The sequence below is a fragment of the Diabrotica virgifera genome, chromosome 3 (assembly GCF_917563875.1).
Source record: "Diabrotica virgifera virgifera chromosome 3, PGI_DIABVI_V3a".
NCBI classification, from domain to species: Eukaryota; Metazoa; Arthropoda; class Insecta; order Coleoptera; family Chrysomelidae; genus Diabrotica; species Diabrotica virgifera.
Genome location: NC_065445.1, coordinates 75,923,207 through 75,941,825, shown reverse-complemented (window position 1 = coordinate 75,941,825; position 18,619 = coordinate 75,923,207). Strand labels below are relative to the sequence as shown.

The window sequence follows — 18,619 nt, the reverse complement described above, 5'->3', positions numbered from 1 at the left end:
TTAATCTGACTCATTTATATCGGCAATTCAGACATACATTATACATTTTAAAGTAGAAGACTTTAAAATGATATTGCCAATATTTATGAGTTGCGTTCCTGGGACGACTTTACTGAAAGATAGTTCATTCGATTACATGAAATCAACCCCAACTCAAGAATATCCGCCACAAAAAAATCATAGCATATGATCTGTCTTTAAAAAGACAAGCAAATGCAACGGTGACAGTAAAATTCTCGCGTTAGAGATTCCATAGTAAATCACAAGGAGAAACCAGGAAAAAACCTCGTGATACTATCTCGACGTCGTAAGTATTTGGTCTTACATTTAGTTTACTCTCAAAAAGATTTGGATTTGGGCATCGAAACGTTAATAAAATTATTTTTTTCAATTTAATTGTGGCTTCTTTTCCACCTTAATTTGTAATCTCACATTAATCTTATCTTCCTAATTTTTTATAGTTTCCGGTTATAATTGTGAAACATGTCGAATAATAGTTTAATTAAAAGTTTATTCAATTTTCTGCAAATTAAATGAATTGCCAAATATGTAGTGTTGCAATAATGTCCTCGTTTAGATTATACAGGGTGTTTCATTGGGAAAGTAACATACGTTAACTGCAGAAAGAGGACACTTAATCGGTCTCAAAAATACCATACTTAATGGGTCTTACTCCATTAATAACAAAGATACTGAGTGTTTTATCTATTTTGCCATTTTCTTAATTGGTTCCTAACTTTTTAACCACACTGTATATTTATTTTATATTTGGCACGCAAATATCGTTTAAGGTGTACAATAAATTAAATTATTTACAATTGTAAAAAATCCAGGTCCGGATTAAAAAAATTGGAAAAATATTCCAACCCAAAAACAACACCCTGTACATTAAATTTTTTTAAAATGGATTTTTCAGTTGAAAAGAGGATGAAAAACTAAATTTAGTGGTACACTTTGAATTTTTGACAAAATGATTTTTCTGATCAAATTTTAAATTTAAATTCTGAAATTATGTGAATTTCGAGAGCTCTAAGTAGAAAAAAATTGAAATACAGCTTACAACTTGTCAACCGCACTGTATATTCATTTTATATTTAACACGCGAATATTCTTTTAGGTGTCCAATCAATTAATTTATTTACAAATAAAAAATCCAGGTCCGGATTAAAAAATATTGTATAAATGTTCCGACCCAAAAAAAAAACACCCTGTATATTATTTTTTTTTAAAATGGATTTTGCATTTGAAGAAAGGCTGAAAAACTAAATTTAATAGTATACTTTGAATTTTCGGCAAAATAATGTTTCTGGTAAAATTTTGAATTTGAATTCTGAAATTATGTGAATTGAGAAGCTCAAAGTAAAAAAAATTAAAATATGATTTAATTTTAATTAATACCATTATTTAATCTAAATTGGTAAAATATTAACATTTTGACACATAACAATAATTTTTGATGATGGTAATTTTGAATAAATACTTTAGTTTTTAATAGTTATTGCACATTTTCTCTGTTTTGTTATAATTTTTAGATACTTTGTTGATTAAAGTGATGTATTCTTTATTGACTCTTTATTATTTATTCATTATTTAAAGATAAATATTCGCCATAAACTATTTGTCACAGATAATAAAAAAACACTGAAATGTTGTTAACATTTTACCAATTTAGATTAAATAATGGTATTAATTAAAATTAAGTCGCATTTTAATTTTTTCTACTTAGAGCTCTCGCAATTGACATAATTTCAGAATTCAAATTCAAAATTTTATCAGAAAAATCATTTTGCCGAAAATTCAAAGTCTACCACTAAATTTAGTTTTTCATCCTCTTTTTGAATGCAAAATCCATTTTAAAAAACATACAGGGTGTTTTTTTGGGTCGGAACATTTTTACAATATTTTTTAATCCACACCTGGATTTTTTATAACTAAATAAAATAATTGATTGGACACCTAAAAGAATATTCGCGTGTTCAATATAAAATAAATATACAGTGCGGTTAACAAGTTGTAAGTTGTATTTAATTTTTTTTCTACTTAGAGCTCTCGCAATTCACATACATAATTTCAGAATTCAAATTCAAAATTTGACCAGAAAAATCATATTGCCGAAAATTCAAAGTATACCACTAAATTTACTTTTTCATCCTCTTTTCAACTAAAAAATCCATTTTAAAAAAATTTAATGTACAGGGTGTTGTTTTTTTTGTATTTAATTTAATGTACAGGATTTTTTACATTTGTAAATAAATTAATTTATTGTACACCTTAAAGGATATTTGAGTGCCAAATATAAAATAAATATACGGTGTGGTTAAAAAGTTATGAACCAAATAAGAAAATGGCAAAATAGATAAAACACCCAGTATCTTTGTTATTAATGGAGTTAGACCCATTAAGTATGGTCTTTTTGAGACCGCCTAAGTGTCCTCTTTCTACAGTTAACGTATGTTACTTTCCCAATGAAACACCCTGTATTTGTGCAAGTATGCAGGTGCAAAGTTTTTGTTACTATGCTAGAGACAATAACCTTTGTGATGAGGTGTCCATTATTCAGACTCTTTTGAGTGCAGTCTATATTGTAATTTTACCTAATCAACAAGCGCTAAAATCGTCAACATTGCTTATTCCACTATAGTCGGCCATGAGGATGATAATAGAGCATCCAACTTGCTGTCAAAATTAAAACCAACTGCCGGCTGGGAGGCAAACAAATGTTATTCTGTTAGTTCTTAATGTGTTTTAGATAATTTTAGTTACGTTTCTTTGTAACTTTGTTTTGTACAAGCATTAATTTAACATTTCACTGACAGAATTAATTAAGTTCAGTTATTTCGTGGTAACCATCAGTGCTACATTTGCATAAAACTGAACTAAATAAGATATCATCTAAGAGACAAATACAATGGTTAAATGCTCTAAAGTGTCCTATAAAAATGCTAGATAACTATGTCCATGTTACTTACTCTTGGAAAACTGTCTCCACTGTAGGTTCATTCAGACTTCTTGAGGGAAAATGAATCTATATTATTTATTTTGCCAATCTTTGGCTCGTACCTACTAGCAACATCTGTATTATCTACCAACAACTTTCGAAGATTTTCACTCATATTTATTTCTTCACTGCTTAAAACTAAATAAAGTCGTTCAAGTACTTCTACAACTAAAAACTACACAAAATCAACAACAAAATGTTCGGAAAATACAACTAAAAAACTATTAAAAGTAAAAAACTTAAGAAACACAAGGTGAAAACCATATTCTAGTCCAATAAGAGAGTGCTGCAAGCACCCCTACCGGTTTCGAAACTTATTAGTCTCTCATCAGGAGGCACATATGCTGCTCTCCCTGATCCAACCAAAACAAGCCCAGCGTGCAGTCCCGGATTGCAACGAACGAAATGGCATAGATGCCCTAGCGACAACTGCTAGCAAAAAGACTAAGTTTTCACTCTAATGGCATATAAAACAACATAATGCTATTCTAGACCCCACCAGAATGAAAACAATGGGAACCTTCTCTGGTTAGAATAGCAGAATAGAATCTGGTAGAATAGCATTATGTTGTTTTATATGCCATTAGAGTGAAAACTTAGTCTTTTTGCTAGCAGTTGCCGCTAGGGCATCTATGCCATTTCGTTCGTTGCAATCCGGGACTGCACGCTGGGCTTGTTTTGGTTGGATCAGGGAGAGCAGCATATGTGCCTCCTGATGAGAGACTAATAAGTTTCGAAACCGGTAGGGGTGCTTGCAGCACTCTCTGATTGGACTAGAATATGGTTCGGCTGTGTTTTCGTTTTGCAACGAAATTGAAAATGGTTATTCATTTTTTATTTAAATTTACTCTGTGTGGAGTATGAAGGGAACCATTCTCGTTGGAACTTTACCGCGCTGAGCAGATGGGACGTGAATTGTAAATTGTAGAATTCCCTCATCTTCCTTAGTCTCAGCATCCGTATGGCTTGCAAATTGTTGAAGCCTCGGAGGTGTAACCAGAGAAGGTTCCCATTGTTTTCATTCTGGTGGGGTGTAGAATAGCATTATGTTGTTTTATATGCCATTAGAGTGAAAACTTAGTCTTTCTAAATACAATGTTTGTCTACCAGCGTTGTCATAAACGTCAAAGTATTGGGATGCCCTATGACGGACGATTTAGTGCAGCCGCTCTGTGAAACAATTGTGCATTTAATGATAGAAGTATATAATTTGGACAACATATACTACACATATAAAGGTTCAAATTTAGATATGAGGCCATCTCAGATTTTGCCTTTTACAAGAAAGGTGGTTATTCAAAATGGCCACTATACATATGTGACTAATAGCACGATAACTTTTGAACGAGACGTCAGATTTCAACCAAATTTGGTATATAGGTTCTTTTTTTTATGTATAAGATCGAGGTCTTATACCGGAAGAATCGGTTTACCAGAAGTTGTGTTTTTCCTGGGTTTTATGTAAAAATATGTTGTTTTTTTTTCAATTCGTTCACCCTGTATGTACTAATTTTTCAAAATGTTAATACCACCATTGAAAAGAGCATAAAAATATGTTTTAGGAAATATTTTACTTTTTAGTTATGTTAATTACCATTTAATAAATGCATAACGTATCTTCACATGTACCAATGTGCGGCAGATTAGTTCAAATATAAGAATTATTATTGTGCATTTCATGGTAGAAGCATATAATTTTGACCACATATACTACACATATAAAGGTTCAAATTTAGATATGAACCCATCTCAGTTTTTGTTTCTTTTACAAAAATGGCGGGCATATACACATGTGACTAATAGCACGATAACTTTTGAACTAGACATAAGATTTTAACCAAATTTGGTATATAGCTCCTTTTTTTAATGAATAAGATCGAAGTGTTGAACCGGCAGAATCGGTTTACTAGAAGTTGTGTTTTTACTGTTTTTTTATGTAAACATGTTGTTCCTTTTTCAATTCTTTCAAATATTGAACGTTCAAATATTTTGAACGTTTTAGTTATGTTAATTACCATTTAATAAATGCATAACGTATGTTCACATGTACCTATGGGCGGCGGTTTAATTTGGAATGCCCGCCATTTTTTCTAAAAGACAAAATCTGAGATGGCCTCATATCTAAATTTGAATCATTGTATGTGTAGTATGTGTGGTTCAAATTAGATGCTTCTATCACTAAATGCACAATAATTCTTATATTATTATTTGCACGAATCTGCCGCACATAGGTACCTACATGTGAAGATACGTTATGCATTTATTAAATGGTAATTAATATAACTAGAGTTCAAAATATTTCCTAAAAAATATTTTAACGCTCTTTTCAACACCGGTAATACCTTTTTGAAAAACTAATATATACAGGGTGACAGAATTGAAAAAATAAACAACATATTTTTACAAAAAAAATCAGGAAAAACACAACTTCTGATAAACCGATTCTTCCGGTTCAACAACTTGATCTTATATATTAAAAGAAGAACCGATATACCAAATTTGGTTGAAATCGGACTTTTCGTTCAAAAGTTATCGTGCTATTAGTCACATATGTATAGTCGCCATTTTGAATGCCCTCCATTTTTGTAAAAGGCAAAATCTGAGATGGCCTCATATTTAAATTTGAACGTTTGTATGTGTAGTATATGTGGTCCAAATTATATGCTTCTACCATTAAATGCACAATAATTCTTATATTTGCACGAAACTGTCGCACATAGGTACATGTGAAGAATAGTTATGTATTTATTACATGGTAATTATCATAACTAAAAAGCTCGAAATATTTCTTAAAAAATATTTTTACGCTCTTTTCAATGCCGGTATTACCTTTTTGAAAAATTAATATATACAGGGAGAAAAAATTGAAAAAAAAAAGAATGTGTGTGTACTTTGTACGCACGTAAGAAGTTATACTTCTATTATATGATTATATGATTATAAACGAAATTAATATACTTTTTATTTATATTTTATTTAAATATTAAATTAATTTATACTTACTACTTCTCAAACATTTTTATTAAAACAGTGCCAAAAAACACATTAAAAATGCCACAAATGATTTCTGAACATTAATTGTCGGAAAAATTTTTAACTAAATACGTATTTTCTGAAAATAAAATTATATAATAAATATACTTACAATCATAAAATGTATAAAAAAAATAAAAAAATAAAAGTTTCTATTGGGATTCGAACCAACTTACCAGCGGCTGGTATTTGCGTTGTATTGGGATTCACCCGCATTAAAACTTCGCCACAGAGACAGCTTGTCATTATGTGCGAAGATCGTCTAACTAAACAGATTAACCTTTTGACATTTTTAACTTATGTAAATCAAATTATTTTGATTTTGAATTGAAATGATTTAGAATTGAAAAAATACAACAAAACATAGAGTAAGAACTATGTACTATGTAAGTACTTATGTATTTTGGTAGGTTCAAGGTAGGTATCGGAGCCCGTATAACGACTAATAAATTTCGCAATCACTTGCGTCGTGCAAAGTGGCTATGTTCAAATATCATAACAAAATTTGATCAACTATTTATAAAACACTTACCAGTGAAAGATTCTTTAGCTTTGAATAAGCGAGATCTGCGGCACTCATACTAGGCACAGTTTGATGAGCTTTCACATTGGCATGCAACAATCATCTCTTCTATGTAAATAAGTCCAAAAATATAATATGAAAACTATTTAAAAAGGCAGTATAACCATTAACTAACTTTTTGTTTGTTGTTTCTCTTCCTACAAATTTTAAAACGCAACAAGCATACATTATAACCAAACCATGCACAGTCCCACAGCTGTGCCACAGCTGCCATATTGGATAATTTTTGTCATGTCATTTGAACATCCAATCAGAACAAAGTTATAATGCGCATGCGCTCGGTCGCTAGGTTTTCCCATATAAAATTTCACCGTCATTACGCCCGTAAAGAAGTATAACTTCAAAAAACAACATATTTTTACATAAAAAATCAGGAAAAACACAACTTCTGGTAAAGCTATTCTTCCGTTTCAGGAGCTAGATCTTATACATCAAAAAGAGAACCCATATACCAAATTTGGTTGAAGTCGGACTTTTCTTTTAAAAGTTATCGTGTTATTAGTCACATATGTATCGTAGCCATTTTGAATGCCCGCCATTTTTGTAATCGGTAAAATCTGAGATGGCCTCATATCTAATTTTGAACCTTTATATGTGTAGTATATGTGGTCCAAATTATATGCTTCTATCATTAAATGCACAATTCTTATAATATTTGCACGAATCTGCCACACTAATTAGAATAGGCGTGAATTCAGGTGCATAGGTGGGAATTTAGGACCGTCTCGTTAGTACTCGCCGGCACTCAGTATTGCCATGTCTATATCTAATTTAAAACTAAACAGTCTGTAGGTATATGATGCATATGTTAATTTTAGTTAACACTTTTAGGACCAATTGGATAAATACAATTTAGCTGAAAGAACAAACGTGATTCACATGAGTGACCATGGTTTAGTCGGTGTGACTCCTCCATATTTCATAAATATGACTCAGTACATGAAATATGGAACTTACGATATGGCTGGTGCTAGTCCGTGTTTACAAATTTATCCTAAGGAAGGTAATTATATTTGTATACTAAATGCCAATACTGAATATTTCGATATGTTAACAATTTTGTACAATAGTAAAAAATCATTTGTATATAAATAGATTTTTTTGCATCAAATCTCTAAATTTGTATAGGGTGTTAACATTGCTACGAAATTAATAAGAATAATGTAGTTATATTTTAAACTACCTCGTATGTATAACATTGAAAAACCTGATATTAAAGAAAAACAAGAACATTGAGAATAGTTCAAAATGTAAGAATATACAGGGTGTTCCATTAAAAACAAGATAAAGTTTTTCCACAAGATAATGTTGTCAATATGGGTGGCCCTGTATATTTTAAAATATTTTTAAAGTACCGTACTATCTATGACCTAAGTTTTACCTTATTTTAATTTTTTTCATTTCTCTTGGACAAATCTTGGATCTAAGACCAATGAGTTATTGGACTTTTTTACATGAGTGCCGCACTCTGTATAGGGCTAAATAGATTGACACAGCAGGTCTATCATAAAGGCATACATAACTTCGAGAGATTTTAGAACTTGAGTTAAGGTAAAATTCACAATAAAGGTATATCATTAGTCATTATTCACTAAGATATCTTAAAAGATGGATAAAAAACATTAATCAACCCTTATTTTCAACAGGATGTCCAGAAACTCTCCAGACAAACGAGGGCAGGAGATTCCTCAGATAATTTGAAGATAATTTAACCCAATTCACCAAGTCCGAAAATGCTTCCTTAGGGAGCTAGAGCTCTTTGAAGATGGCGCATTGTAATTAGTTTTTTTAACACCTCCAGAGCGCTTTTATTAAAAAAAAAACGAAAACTGGTACGCTTATTTATCTTCCAGATATGAATTGATTTCATCAGTTGCGAATTTGTAGTGCCGGTCATAGGCGTTTGTTTTGGGTAGGCCAATGGTTATTTTATCGCATAACTTTTTGTCTTTAACTTTTAAGCATTTTTGACACTAGATTATTAAATTATCAGGTATTCTATTACTGTATCGATCGGATAGCTCAGTGCGACTAGCGGCTGACCCGCACTTCACTTCGACGTGAAGTATGTGAGTTCAAGCCCAGCCAGGCCATCGGAAAAACAAAAAAGGCTAACGCGTCAGTATAAAATTCCAAATATGAATCTGGCGCTTAGACTGGAATATGCGGGCATCTGATCGGCCTATGAGGGAGCAGTACGGCAAGGGATAAGGGCTTGCTGCTCGGTGATACTTCCCCAGAGATCCCTACCGGAAGGGCGTTGACGCCTAAAATACCGGTATATACAGGGTGTCCAGAAACTCTACCGACAAACGAAGACAGCAGATTCTTCAGATAATTTTAAGATAATTTAACCCAATTCACTTAGTTCGAAAATGCTTCCTAAGGGAGCTAGAGCTTTTTGAAGATGGCGTCTTGTAATTTGTTTTTCTTAAATACCTCCAGAACGCTTCTATTTAGAAAAACAAAAATTGGTACGCATATTTATCTTCAAGATATAAATCTAATCCATCTATTGCAAATTTCTAGTACCGATCATAGGCGTCCGTTTTGAGTAGGGCAACGGTTATTTTATCGCATAACTTTTGTATCTTTAACTTTTATGCATTTCTGATACTGGATTTGAAATTGGGAAGTATTTTAGTACTAAAAGGTACTCTTGTTTTAAATCGGTAGGACACACCGTTTTCTAGAAAAATCGATTTGAAAACTTTTCGCTTTTTGAATAAAAAAAAAATTCAAAAAAAAAACTGTTTAGAAAGACGAAAACTGGTACATTTATTTATATTCCAGAGATAAATCGATTTCATTAATTGCGAATTTCTAGTACTGGTCATAGGCTTCCGTTTTGGGTAGGCCAACAGTTATTTTATAGCATAATTTTTTGCCTTAAATTTTTGAGCATTTTTGACATTAGTCGTCGTCAAAACTTGACCGAGAACGGATGTATATAAAGCATTTACCTGTGCTAAAAATAATAATTACTGTTATCAGTTTCCCATTAATACCTAATTATACTTTAATGTAATTGAAGTGTTAAAATAAATCTGTTGTGATATGAAACAGTTATTTAGACTTTAAATTAAAGTTATTAATTATAATAAAACAAACTAAATAATAGTGTTTTTAAGAAGAAATCTGCGCCTTTTGTCGAAGTGGGCAAAATTTCTTCATACGCGAAATTTACAAACTATTGTAGTTTAAGTGCGGTAAATTAAAAACTCATTAAGTGCTTAACTACTACTTGGACAGAAACTTCTTTTTGTGGACCACTCGATTCAGGTCGGTAAGTGGTTATTTTAAATAATATAATTTAAGAATTACATTTATCGAAAATGTTGATTAAAGTTAAATTCAAAACAAATACAGGTTAACCGTGTTTGGATAAAGAATAAAATATAAATATGGCTGCAGGAGGAATGCAACCGACTACAATAAACGAAGCGTTTTTAATGCAACAAAATAATAATTTATTTCAAGAAAATTGTCAACGTTCCCAAAACGAACAATTATTATATACAGAATGGGTAAAAGTCAGCAATGAAAAAGATCAACTACATAGTATGATCACGCAAATGCAAACACATATAAGTATGCTAGAAAATCAAATCAAACAGATTTGCAATCAATCAAATAATAACGCTAAAAATACTGAGGCAACGCCTCCTCCCAGGCAAGAATACGAGACTGATGAAGAGGAACTGGCTAAAGAAACAGAATGGGTAAGGGTAAGAAACAGGCAAAAAAAAAGGAAAATAATGAATACCTCATTTTCTCCACCTACTCCTACAAAAAATGAAGAAATAACCAATAGGCTTGAACCAAAACAAAAAAAAGTCCAACCTCCACCACCAATAATAGTGGAAGGAATTAAAGAATATAATAAATTTATCGAACTGCTCACAAAGGAAATAGGTATAAATAAATTTATAATCCAAATGGTAAATAAAGAGAACTTCAAAATTAAAGCCAACGATGAGGATACGTATCGTGGCGTGACAAAAATACTACGAGAGCAAACACCACACAGTTGGTTCACATACGAAGATAAAAGAACCCGACCAATTAAGGTAATAGTCAAATATCTCCCGCATTCGTGCAAACCAGACAGCATAATTGAAGAATTGGTAAGGAGAGGTTTTAAAGCAGTGAATGCTATAAATAAAATTAAGTGGCGTACCAAGCAACCACTTGACATGTTCATAGTGACTTTTGACAATAGCGAAGATATAAATAAAATACATAGTATACAGCATATACTACAATGTAAAGTCGAAATCCAACCATTTAAATCCTCCAAATTAATATCTCAATGCAAAAATTGCCAGGCATATGGGCATACCCAAAAATTTTGCGCCAGACAAGCGAGATGTGTCAAATGCACAGGGAAGCATCATACTAAGGAGTGTACCAAATCAAAAGATGTCAAACCTAAATGCGTACACTGTGGACAAGAGCATCCAGCTAACTATCGTGGCTGTAAAGTGGCTATTGAATTACAAAACATGAGGAATAGAGCAATAGATAAAAAAAGGGGGGTTAATAAACATCCTTCAGTAAGCAGGCAAGTTAACGAAAATCTAACATTTGCCAATGCAGTAAACAACGAAAAGGAAAGTGGCAAAAAGGAGGAACGAACTAATAATATCGAACAAAGTCTGCAACTCATATTAGCGAAGCTAGAAAATCAAGAACAAATCATAACAACACTGGATGAGAGGCTAAAAAGATTAGAATATAGTGCCAAAGGAGCTATACCTAAATCGAAACAATATTAATTCAATTAAGGTACTAGTGTGGAACGCAAACGGACTCCTGAACCACCAGCAGGAGCTTCAATTAGTTCTACAGACAGAAAATATAGATGTATGCCTCATCTCAGAGACACATTTTACTAAACACTCATTTATCAAATTTCACGGTTATAGAGTCTATCATGCGATTCATCCTGATAATAATGCAAAAGGAGGAAGTGCAGTGATAATTAAAGAAAATTTACAACATTACGAAGAAGCCAACTACGTAACAGAAAAAGTGCAGTTAACTGCAGTAACACTTAGAACTCTTAGATACCCACTGATAGTGGCAGCAATCTATAGTCCTCCGAAACATGCAATAAGTAAGGAGGAATATATTGATCTCTTTACCGAGCTGGGAAATAGATTTATAGTAGGAGGCGATTATAATGCTAAAAATACCCACTGGGGCTCAAGGTTAACCACAACAAAAGGCAGAGAACTTTTAAAAGCTGTGAATGAATACGGAGCCATAACCTTGTCAACAGGGAAGCCAACTTATTGGCCTACTGACCATAACAAGATACCTGACCTAATTGATTTTTTCATAACCAAAAATATATCGCAAAACTACCTGAAAATAGATGAATGTCATAAGTTATGTTCTGACCATACAGCAATAACACTAACACTAAGCGAAAACATAATATATAAAGAAAATAACCCCTCGCTAACTAATAAGTACACCGACTGGATAAGCTTCAGACAAATGCTAGAAGAAACAATTAATTTAAACGTTTCTCTTAGAACCGTAAAAGACATTGAAAAAGAAGTTGACCAATTCAATAAAGACATCCAAAGAATATCTTGGGAATGTACTCCAGACATCAAAAGACGCCTAAAAGGATGCAACTACCCGGCAGAAATTAGAACGCTGGTATACGAAAAACGGAAAGCAAGACGAAAATGGTTCCAAAGTAGAGCTCCTCAAGATAAAACAATTGTAAATAATCTCACCCAACAACTAAAAAGAGAGATAAAAGAATTTAAAGAAGAATCCATTAGGACATACTTAAACAACCTAACGAATGAAAGATCCACAGAATACTCACTATGGAAGGCAACCAATGGATTAAAAAGACCAATGATGCAAATACCACCCATAAAAAAAGAAGACGGCACTTGGGCTAGAAGCAGCGAACAAAAAGCAGAATGCTTTGCTACACATCTAGAAAAAATATTTCAACCGCATCAACAACAACAAGAAGAAGAAGCATTACAGAGCAACCATTTGCAAGAAGAAGAGAACATAATGCCAGTAACTGTAGAAGAAGTAATAAAAGAAATCAAGTATAATTTAAACCCGAGAAAAGCTCCTGGCTTTGATTTAATAACAGGACAAATATTAAAACAGCTCCCAAGAAAAGCAATTGTCAAGTTGACCTATTTAATTAATGCTGCGATCAGATTAAAATATATTCCTTCATTGTGGAAAGTGGCGGAAATAGTAATGATACCAAAACCAGGCAAACCACCACATATAACCTCTTCCTATAGACCAATATCACTGCTACCCACAATGTCTAAATTATTTGAAAAACTTCTCCTCAGAAGATTGCAACCAATTATAGTAAACAAAAAATTAATTCCAAATCACCAGTTTGGTTTTAGGCAAAAACACTCAACTATAGACCAACTCCACAGAGTCACCGATATTATAGAAAATGCACTAGAGGAAAGAAAAGTTTGTTCAGCTTTATTCTTAGATGTTGCCCAGGCATTTGGCAGAGTTTGGCATGAAGGACTATTTCATAAATTAGAGACTATTCTTCCAAAATCATACACAGACATAATTAAATCGTACTTAACTGATAGATATTTCAGAATCAAGCAAGATGATGCTTATTCTGAACTTAAAGAAATAAAAGCCGGAGTCCCCCAGGGTAGCGTGTTGGGCCCGGTCCTATATCTCCTTTATACATGTGATCTACCAGAATTCGATAACTACTGTTTAGCTGCCTTTGCCGACGACACCGCCATATTAGCAGTAGGTAAAGATAACGTAGAAGTACAATAAACTACAAAATGCGATAAGCAAATTCCAAAAATGGACTAAGACGTGGAAGATTACATTGAATGAAAGCAAATCAGTACATGTTGATTTCACTAATAAAAAAATTCTGTACGCACCAATAAAAATTAATGGACAAGACATTCCGTATGCCAACATAGCCAAATACCTGGGCTTAACCCTAGACACGAAGCTTCGCTGGAAAGTCCATGTAAAGAAAAAGAAGGAAGAATTAAATATTAAATATAAAAAATTGTACTGGCTACTGGGAAGATACTCAGGGTTGTCAACGTATAACAAGATGCTAATCTACAAACAAGTTATAAAACCAGTATGGACGTATGGTATCCAACTGTGGGGATGTACAAAAAAGACAAACTTGAAAATAATACAAACTTTTCAAAACAAAGTATTAAGGGGCATAGTTAACGCACCCTGGTACATCCGTAATGACGATATCCACAAGGATCTACGAATGGAGCCCGTCGACAAAGAAATCCGAAAACACGCAGAAAGTCATGAAAAAAGACTTCTTCTCCACGAAAATATTGAGGCCATCCAGCTCCTGGACAACTCAAACCAGAAAAGAAGACTGAAGAGGACCAAACCTCACGAGTTGGTGTAGTGTGCGACAAAGCTAATAGCGGAGCATTGCGCGACTAGTGTGCAAGCAACGTGTTGGTGTAGTGCGTGATAAAGTGAAAAGCAGAGCTTTGTGTGATAGTGCGCAATCAAAAAGTGCGCCAGTAATAATAAAGACAACTAAGAAGACATCAAAGGGTGACTCTTAGATATTAAGTAGTTAGTAAGATAGGATAGATAAAAAGTTACTCATTGGTCAAAGACCAGATTGTAGCACTTAGCAAATAAAAAAAAAAAAAAAAATTTTTGACATTAGATTATTAAATTATGAGGTATTCGAGTACTAAAAGTTACTCTTACTTTATGTTGGTAAAATACTTCATTTTTTGTTGAAAAGTTCTTTCAATTTTTTTTTTAAATTCCAAAAACGAAAAACTTTCAAATCGATTTTTCTAGAAAACGGTGTGTCCTACCGACTTAAATCAAGAGTACCTTTTAGTACTAGAATACCTCACAGTTTAATAATCCGGTGTCAAAAATGCAGAAAAGTTAAGGACAAAAAAGTTATGCGATAAAATGCCCGTTGCTCTACCCAAAACGCACGCCTATGACCGGTACTAGAAATTTACAATGGATGGAATCGATTCATCTCTGAAAAGTAAATATACATACCAATTTTTGTTTTTCTAAATAGAAGCGTTCTGGAGGTATTTAAGAAAAACTAATTTCATGACGCCATCTTCAAAGAGCTCTAGCTCCCTTAAGAAGCATTTTCGGACTAGGTGAATTGGGTTAAATTGTCTTAAAATTATCTGAGGAATCTCCTGTCTTCGTTTGTCGGTAGAGTTTCTGGACACCCTGGATACAGGGTGTCGCGAAAAGATTGGTCATAAATTATACCATAGATTCTGAGGTCAAAAATAGGTTGAGTGAACCTCACTTACCTATATACAATAGTGCACACAAAAAAGTTACAGCCCTTTGAAGTTAAAAAATGAAAATCGATTTTTTTTCATATATCGAAAACTCTCAGAGATTTTTTATTGAAAATTGACATGTGGCATTTTTATGGCAGCAACATCTTAAAAAAAAATTAAAGTGAAATTTGTGCACCCCATAAAAATTTTTTGGGGGTTTTGTTCCCTTAAAGCCCCCCACACTTTTGTGTACATTCCCATTAAATTATTATTGTGGCACCATTAGTTAAACCCAATCATTTTAAAACTTTTTTGCCTCTTAGTACTTTTTCGATAAGCCAGTGTTTATCGAGATATTTTGGATATTTGTTGAATCCACCACATATTTGTATATGGTTAAGTACGATTATAGAGACCTGTTAATAATCTGAAATTTTTTTTACAATTTACATTTTTAGTTATATTTTGAAAAAGAAGCTACATCTCGATAAAAGGTGACTTATGAAAAAAAGACTGAGGCAAAAGTTTTAAAAACACTGTGTTTAACTAATGGTACCACAATAATAGTTTAAGTGGAACGTACACAAACATTTGGGGGTTTAAAGGAACAACACCCCCATAAAATTTTTACGTAAATATATTGAAAAAGAAGCCGTATCTCGATAAAAACTGGCTTATCGAAAAAATACTAGGAGGCAAAAAAGTTTTAAAAACGTTGTGTTTAACTAATGGTACCACAATAATGAATTAATTGGAACGTACACAAAAGTTTGGGGGGGGGGTTTAAGGGAACAAACTCCTCATAAATTTTTATGGGGTGGACAAATTTCACTATAATTTTGTTTTAAGATGTTCCTGTCATAAGAATGATACATGTCCATTTTCAATAAAAAATCTCTAATAGTTTTCGATATATTGAAAAAAATCGATTTTCATTTTGTAACTTCAAAGGGCTGTAACTTTTTTTATAAGCACATTTGTACTAAGGTAAGTTAGGTTCAATCGAACTATTTTTGACCCCAGAATGTGCGGTATAATTTATGACCAATCTTTTCGGGACACCCTCAATTTATCAATAAAATAAAATATAGTCAATAAAATCAATAGTCAATACAATTAACCGTTTTGTTTGAAAAAAAATTTTTCAAATTCAAAAAACAAAACATTTTCAAATTGATTTTTCTAGAAAATGGTGTATCCTTTTTCTCAAAACGGTAACACCCTGTATATAAAGTTAAAAAATAATTTTTCTTCTAATAGAATCTAAATCTCTAAAAAATAAAAGATGTCCAGTGGCACCATACAACTTAAATATAGGTTTCAAAAATGTTTTTAGGTAAGAAATGTTAAAATGTATCAATAAAAAAATAAAAATCCACGAGGATAATAAAATTCCTGTAGCTGGCTGTATACCATAAATCACAAAAAATACAAGATCCTTTGTAAAAGGTATATTTAACAGACCCCAATAAGGGTTACATCACAAAACAAAACGTTTTCGGATTAATGGGTAATCCATCATCAGTGTTAAGCCAATAGCATGCATGCGTGAGCCACCAAAAAGTTATGGGTAAGAACCCTTTAAAAGTTTCAAGATCTTAAATAATACTACATATTTTTATTAAAACAGATGGATGTTGCAAATATTCCTGGATATAACCCAGGGTAACACAGGACTCTAACCCACGTGGATGTGATATGCAAGGAATGAACCTCACATATTGAAAAAGAGGTTCATATGTGCCTTTTCAATATATGAGGTTCATTCCTTGCATATCACGTCGACGTGGGTTAGAGTCCTGTGTTGCCCTGGGTTATATCCAGGAATATTTGCAACATCCATCTGATTTAATAAAAATATGTAGTATGGTGTATTTCACGAATATACGACTGTTTTGGATTATCGCGACAACGAATATTTTAGTGTGCAACATAAGAAGTACGAAAGTCTTTTGCTCTAATAATTACTCCAATAAACAACAATATAATTTGCAATTTACTTTCGTTCTTCATATTTTGCACAATAAAATATTCGTTGTCGCGATAATCCAAGAGGGTCGTATATTCGTGGAATGGGGTATATCATTTAAGATCTTGAAACTTTTAAAGGGTTCTTACCCATAACTTTTTGGTGGCTCACGCATGCATGCTATTAGCTTGACACTGATGATGGATTACCTATTAATCCGAAAACGTTTTGTTTTGCGATGTAACCCTTATTGGGGTCTTTTAAATATACTTTTTACAAAGGATCTTGTATTTTTTTGTACCAATAAAAGTTTATTTAAAAATTCTGTTGCTCCTTAACCTAATAAAACACATCATTTTCAGGACATGAACAAGAAATTTATGACGCTTTAAAGGCTGGTTCTTTAAAGAACGGACACTTCAAAGTATATCAAAAGAAGAATTATCCAAAACAGTGGCACTACAAAAAATGTACACGATCTCCGCCCATTCTGGTAATGGCCGATGTGGGTTACGCTTTAGATGATTATATTAAAGGTGCACCGGAGTATGCTGAGAAATATAATTTTACACGTAAGTATTATTATAATTTACATTATCTCTCTTGGGCCATCACACCTAGTGGAGTATTAATTGGGCGCATCTGCGTTTCTTGGCCGATGGTGTAAGACGGCTGGTGGCCGGCTCAGCGCATTTCTTTTGAGTTTATTCTCTGGTTAATCTGCGTACTATTTACTTCCTTCCATTCTCCCCTGTTTCCAGCTTTGCTTTTCATTTCCTCCTATCTAAGCCGATTCCGCTGTGTTCTCTGGTTACTGTTTTCTTCCAGGTATTATCTGAGCTTCCCCTCTTTCTTGTCCCCTCAGCAGTGGCGACGCGTGACTTTTTCTAAAGTTTTACCAAACCCAGATGTCAAAAATCTTGTTTAAAAGAACCTCGCAAATATAAGTCAGTGGCGGATCTACGGGGAGGGAAAAGGGGAAATTTCCCCACTAACAAAGTCCAAAATTAAGGAAAAAAATTGTTGTAACATAAAAATATATTAGCTGACATGAAACTTAAACCACGGACAGACAAATTCAACCCAATAAACACGCTTCTTCTTCTTCTTTGAGTGCCTCTCCTATCGGAGATTGGATATCATTAGGGCGATTCTAATTTTATTTACTGCTGTTTTGAACAATTCGTTAGTGGTACAGCCAAACCACTCTCTCAAATTTCTCATCCAGGACATTCTTCTACGGCCTGGATTTCTTCGTCATTGGATTTTTCCTTGCATTATATTTTGTAGGAATGTGTACTTTTGTCCTCTCATCAGGTGGCCTAAGTATTCAAGTTTTCTCTTTTTTATACTCCGTAGAACTTCTGGCTCGTTATTTATTCTGCGTATTACTTCTTCATTTGTAATTTTATCCACCCAACTTATTCGTAGTATACGGCGGTAGCACTACATCTCAAAGCTTTCAAGATTTTTTTTTCAAGATTTTTTTTTTAGGAAAATTAAGGGAACTTAATGCATATAAGTTATTATTTATGGCTTTTATGTTGTTTTGGTTTATCTTTACTATATTTTTTGGTTGGTGTTGCATTGGAAGTTTCCCCCCCCCCCCTAAGGCAAATTTCCCCTCCCAAAGGAAATGTCTAGATCCGCCACTGATATAAGTTTTTGTTTATTTTATCTAGAAATATGTTAATAATAGAATCGTAGAAAGAGGGTTCTGTCATTAGTAG

At 32.9% G+C, this 18,619-nt stretch overlaps 1 protein-coding gene across 3 annotated transcripts in view; it reads left to right on the top strand.

Moving 5' to 3' along the window:
* Nucleotides 1-18,619, top strand: part of LOC114343960 (bis(5'-adenosyl)-triphosphatase enpp4-like) — a 74,959-nt gene that overhangs the window by 32,615 nt on the left and 23,725 nt on the right. For all 3 annotated transcript variants that reach the window (XM_050645223.1, XM_050645222.1, XM_050645221.1), the window contains exons 4-5: nucleotides 7,446-7,617; nucleotides 17,252-17,461. In XM_050645223.1, coding sequence (XP_050501180.1) covers nucleotides 7,446-7,617; nucleotides 17,252-17,461 — 382 coding nt within the window. The remainder of the gene's footprint in view (nucleotides 1-7,445; nucleotides 7,618-17,251; nucleotides 17,462-18,619) is intronic.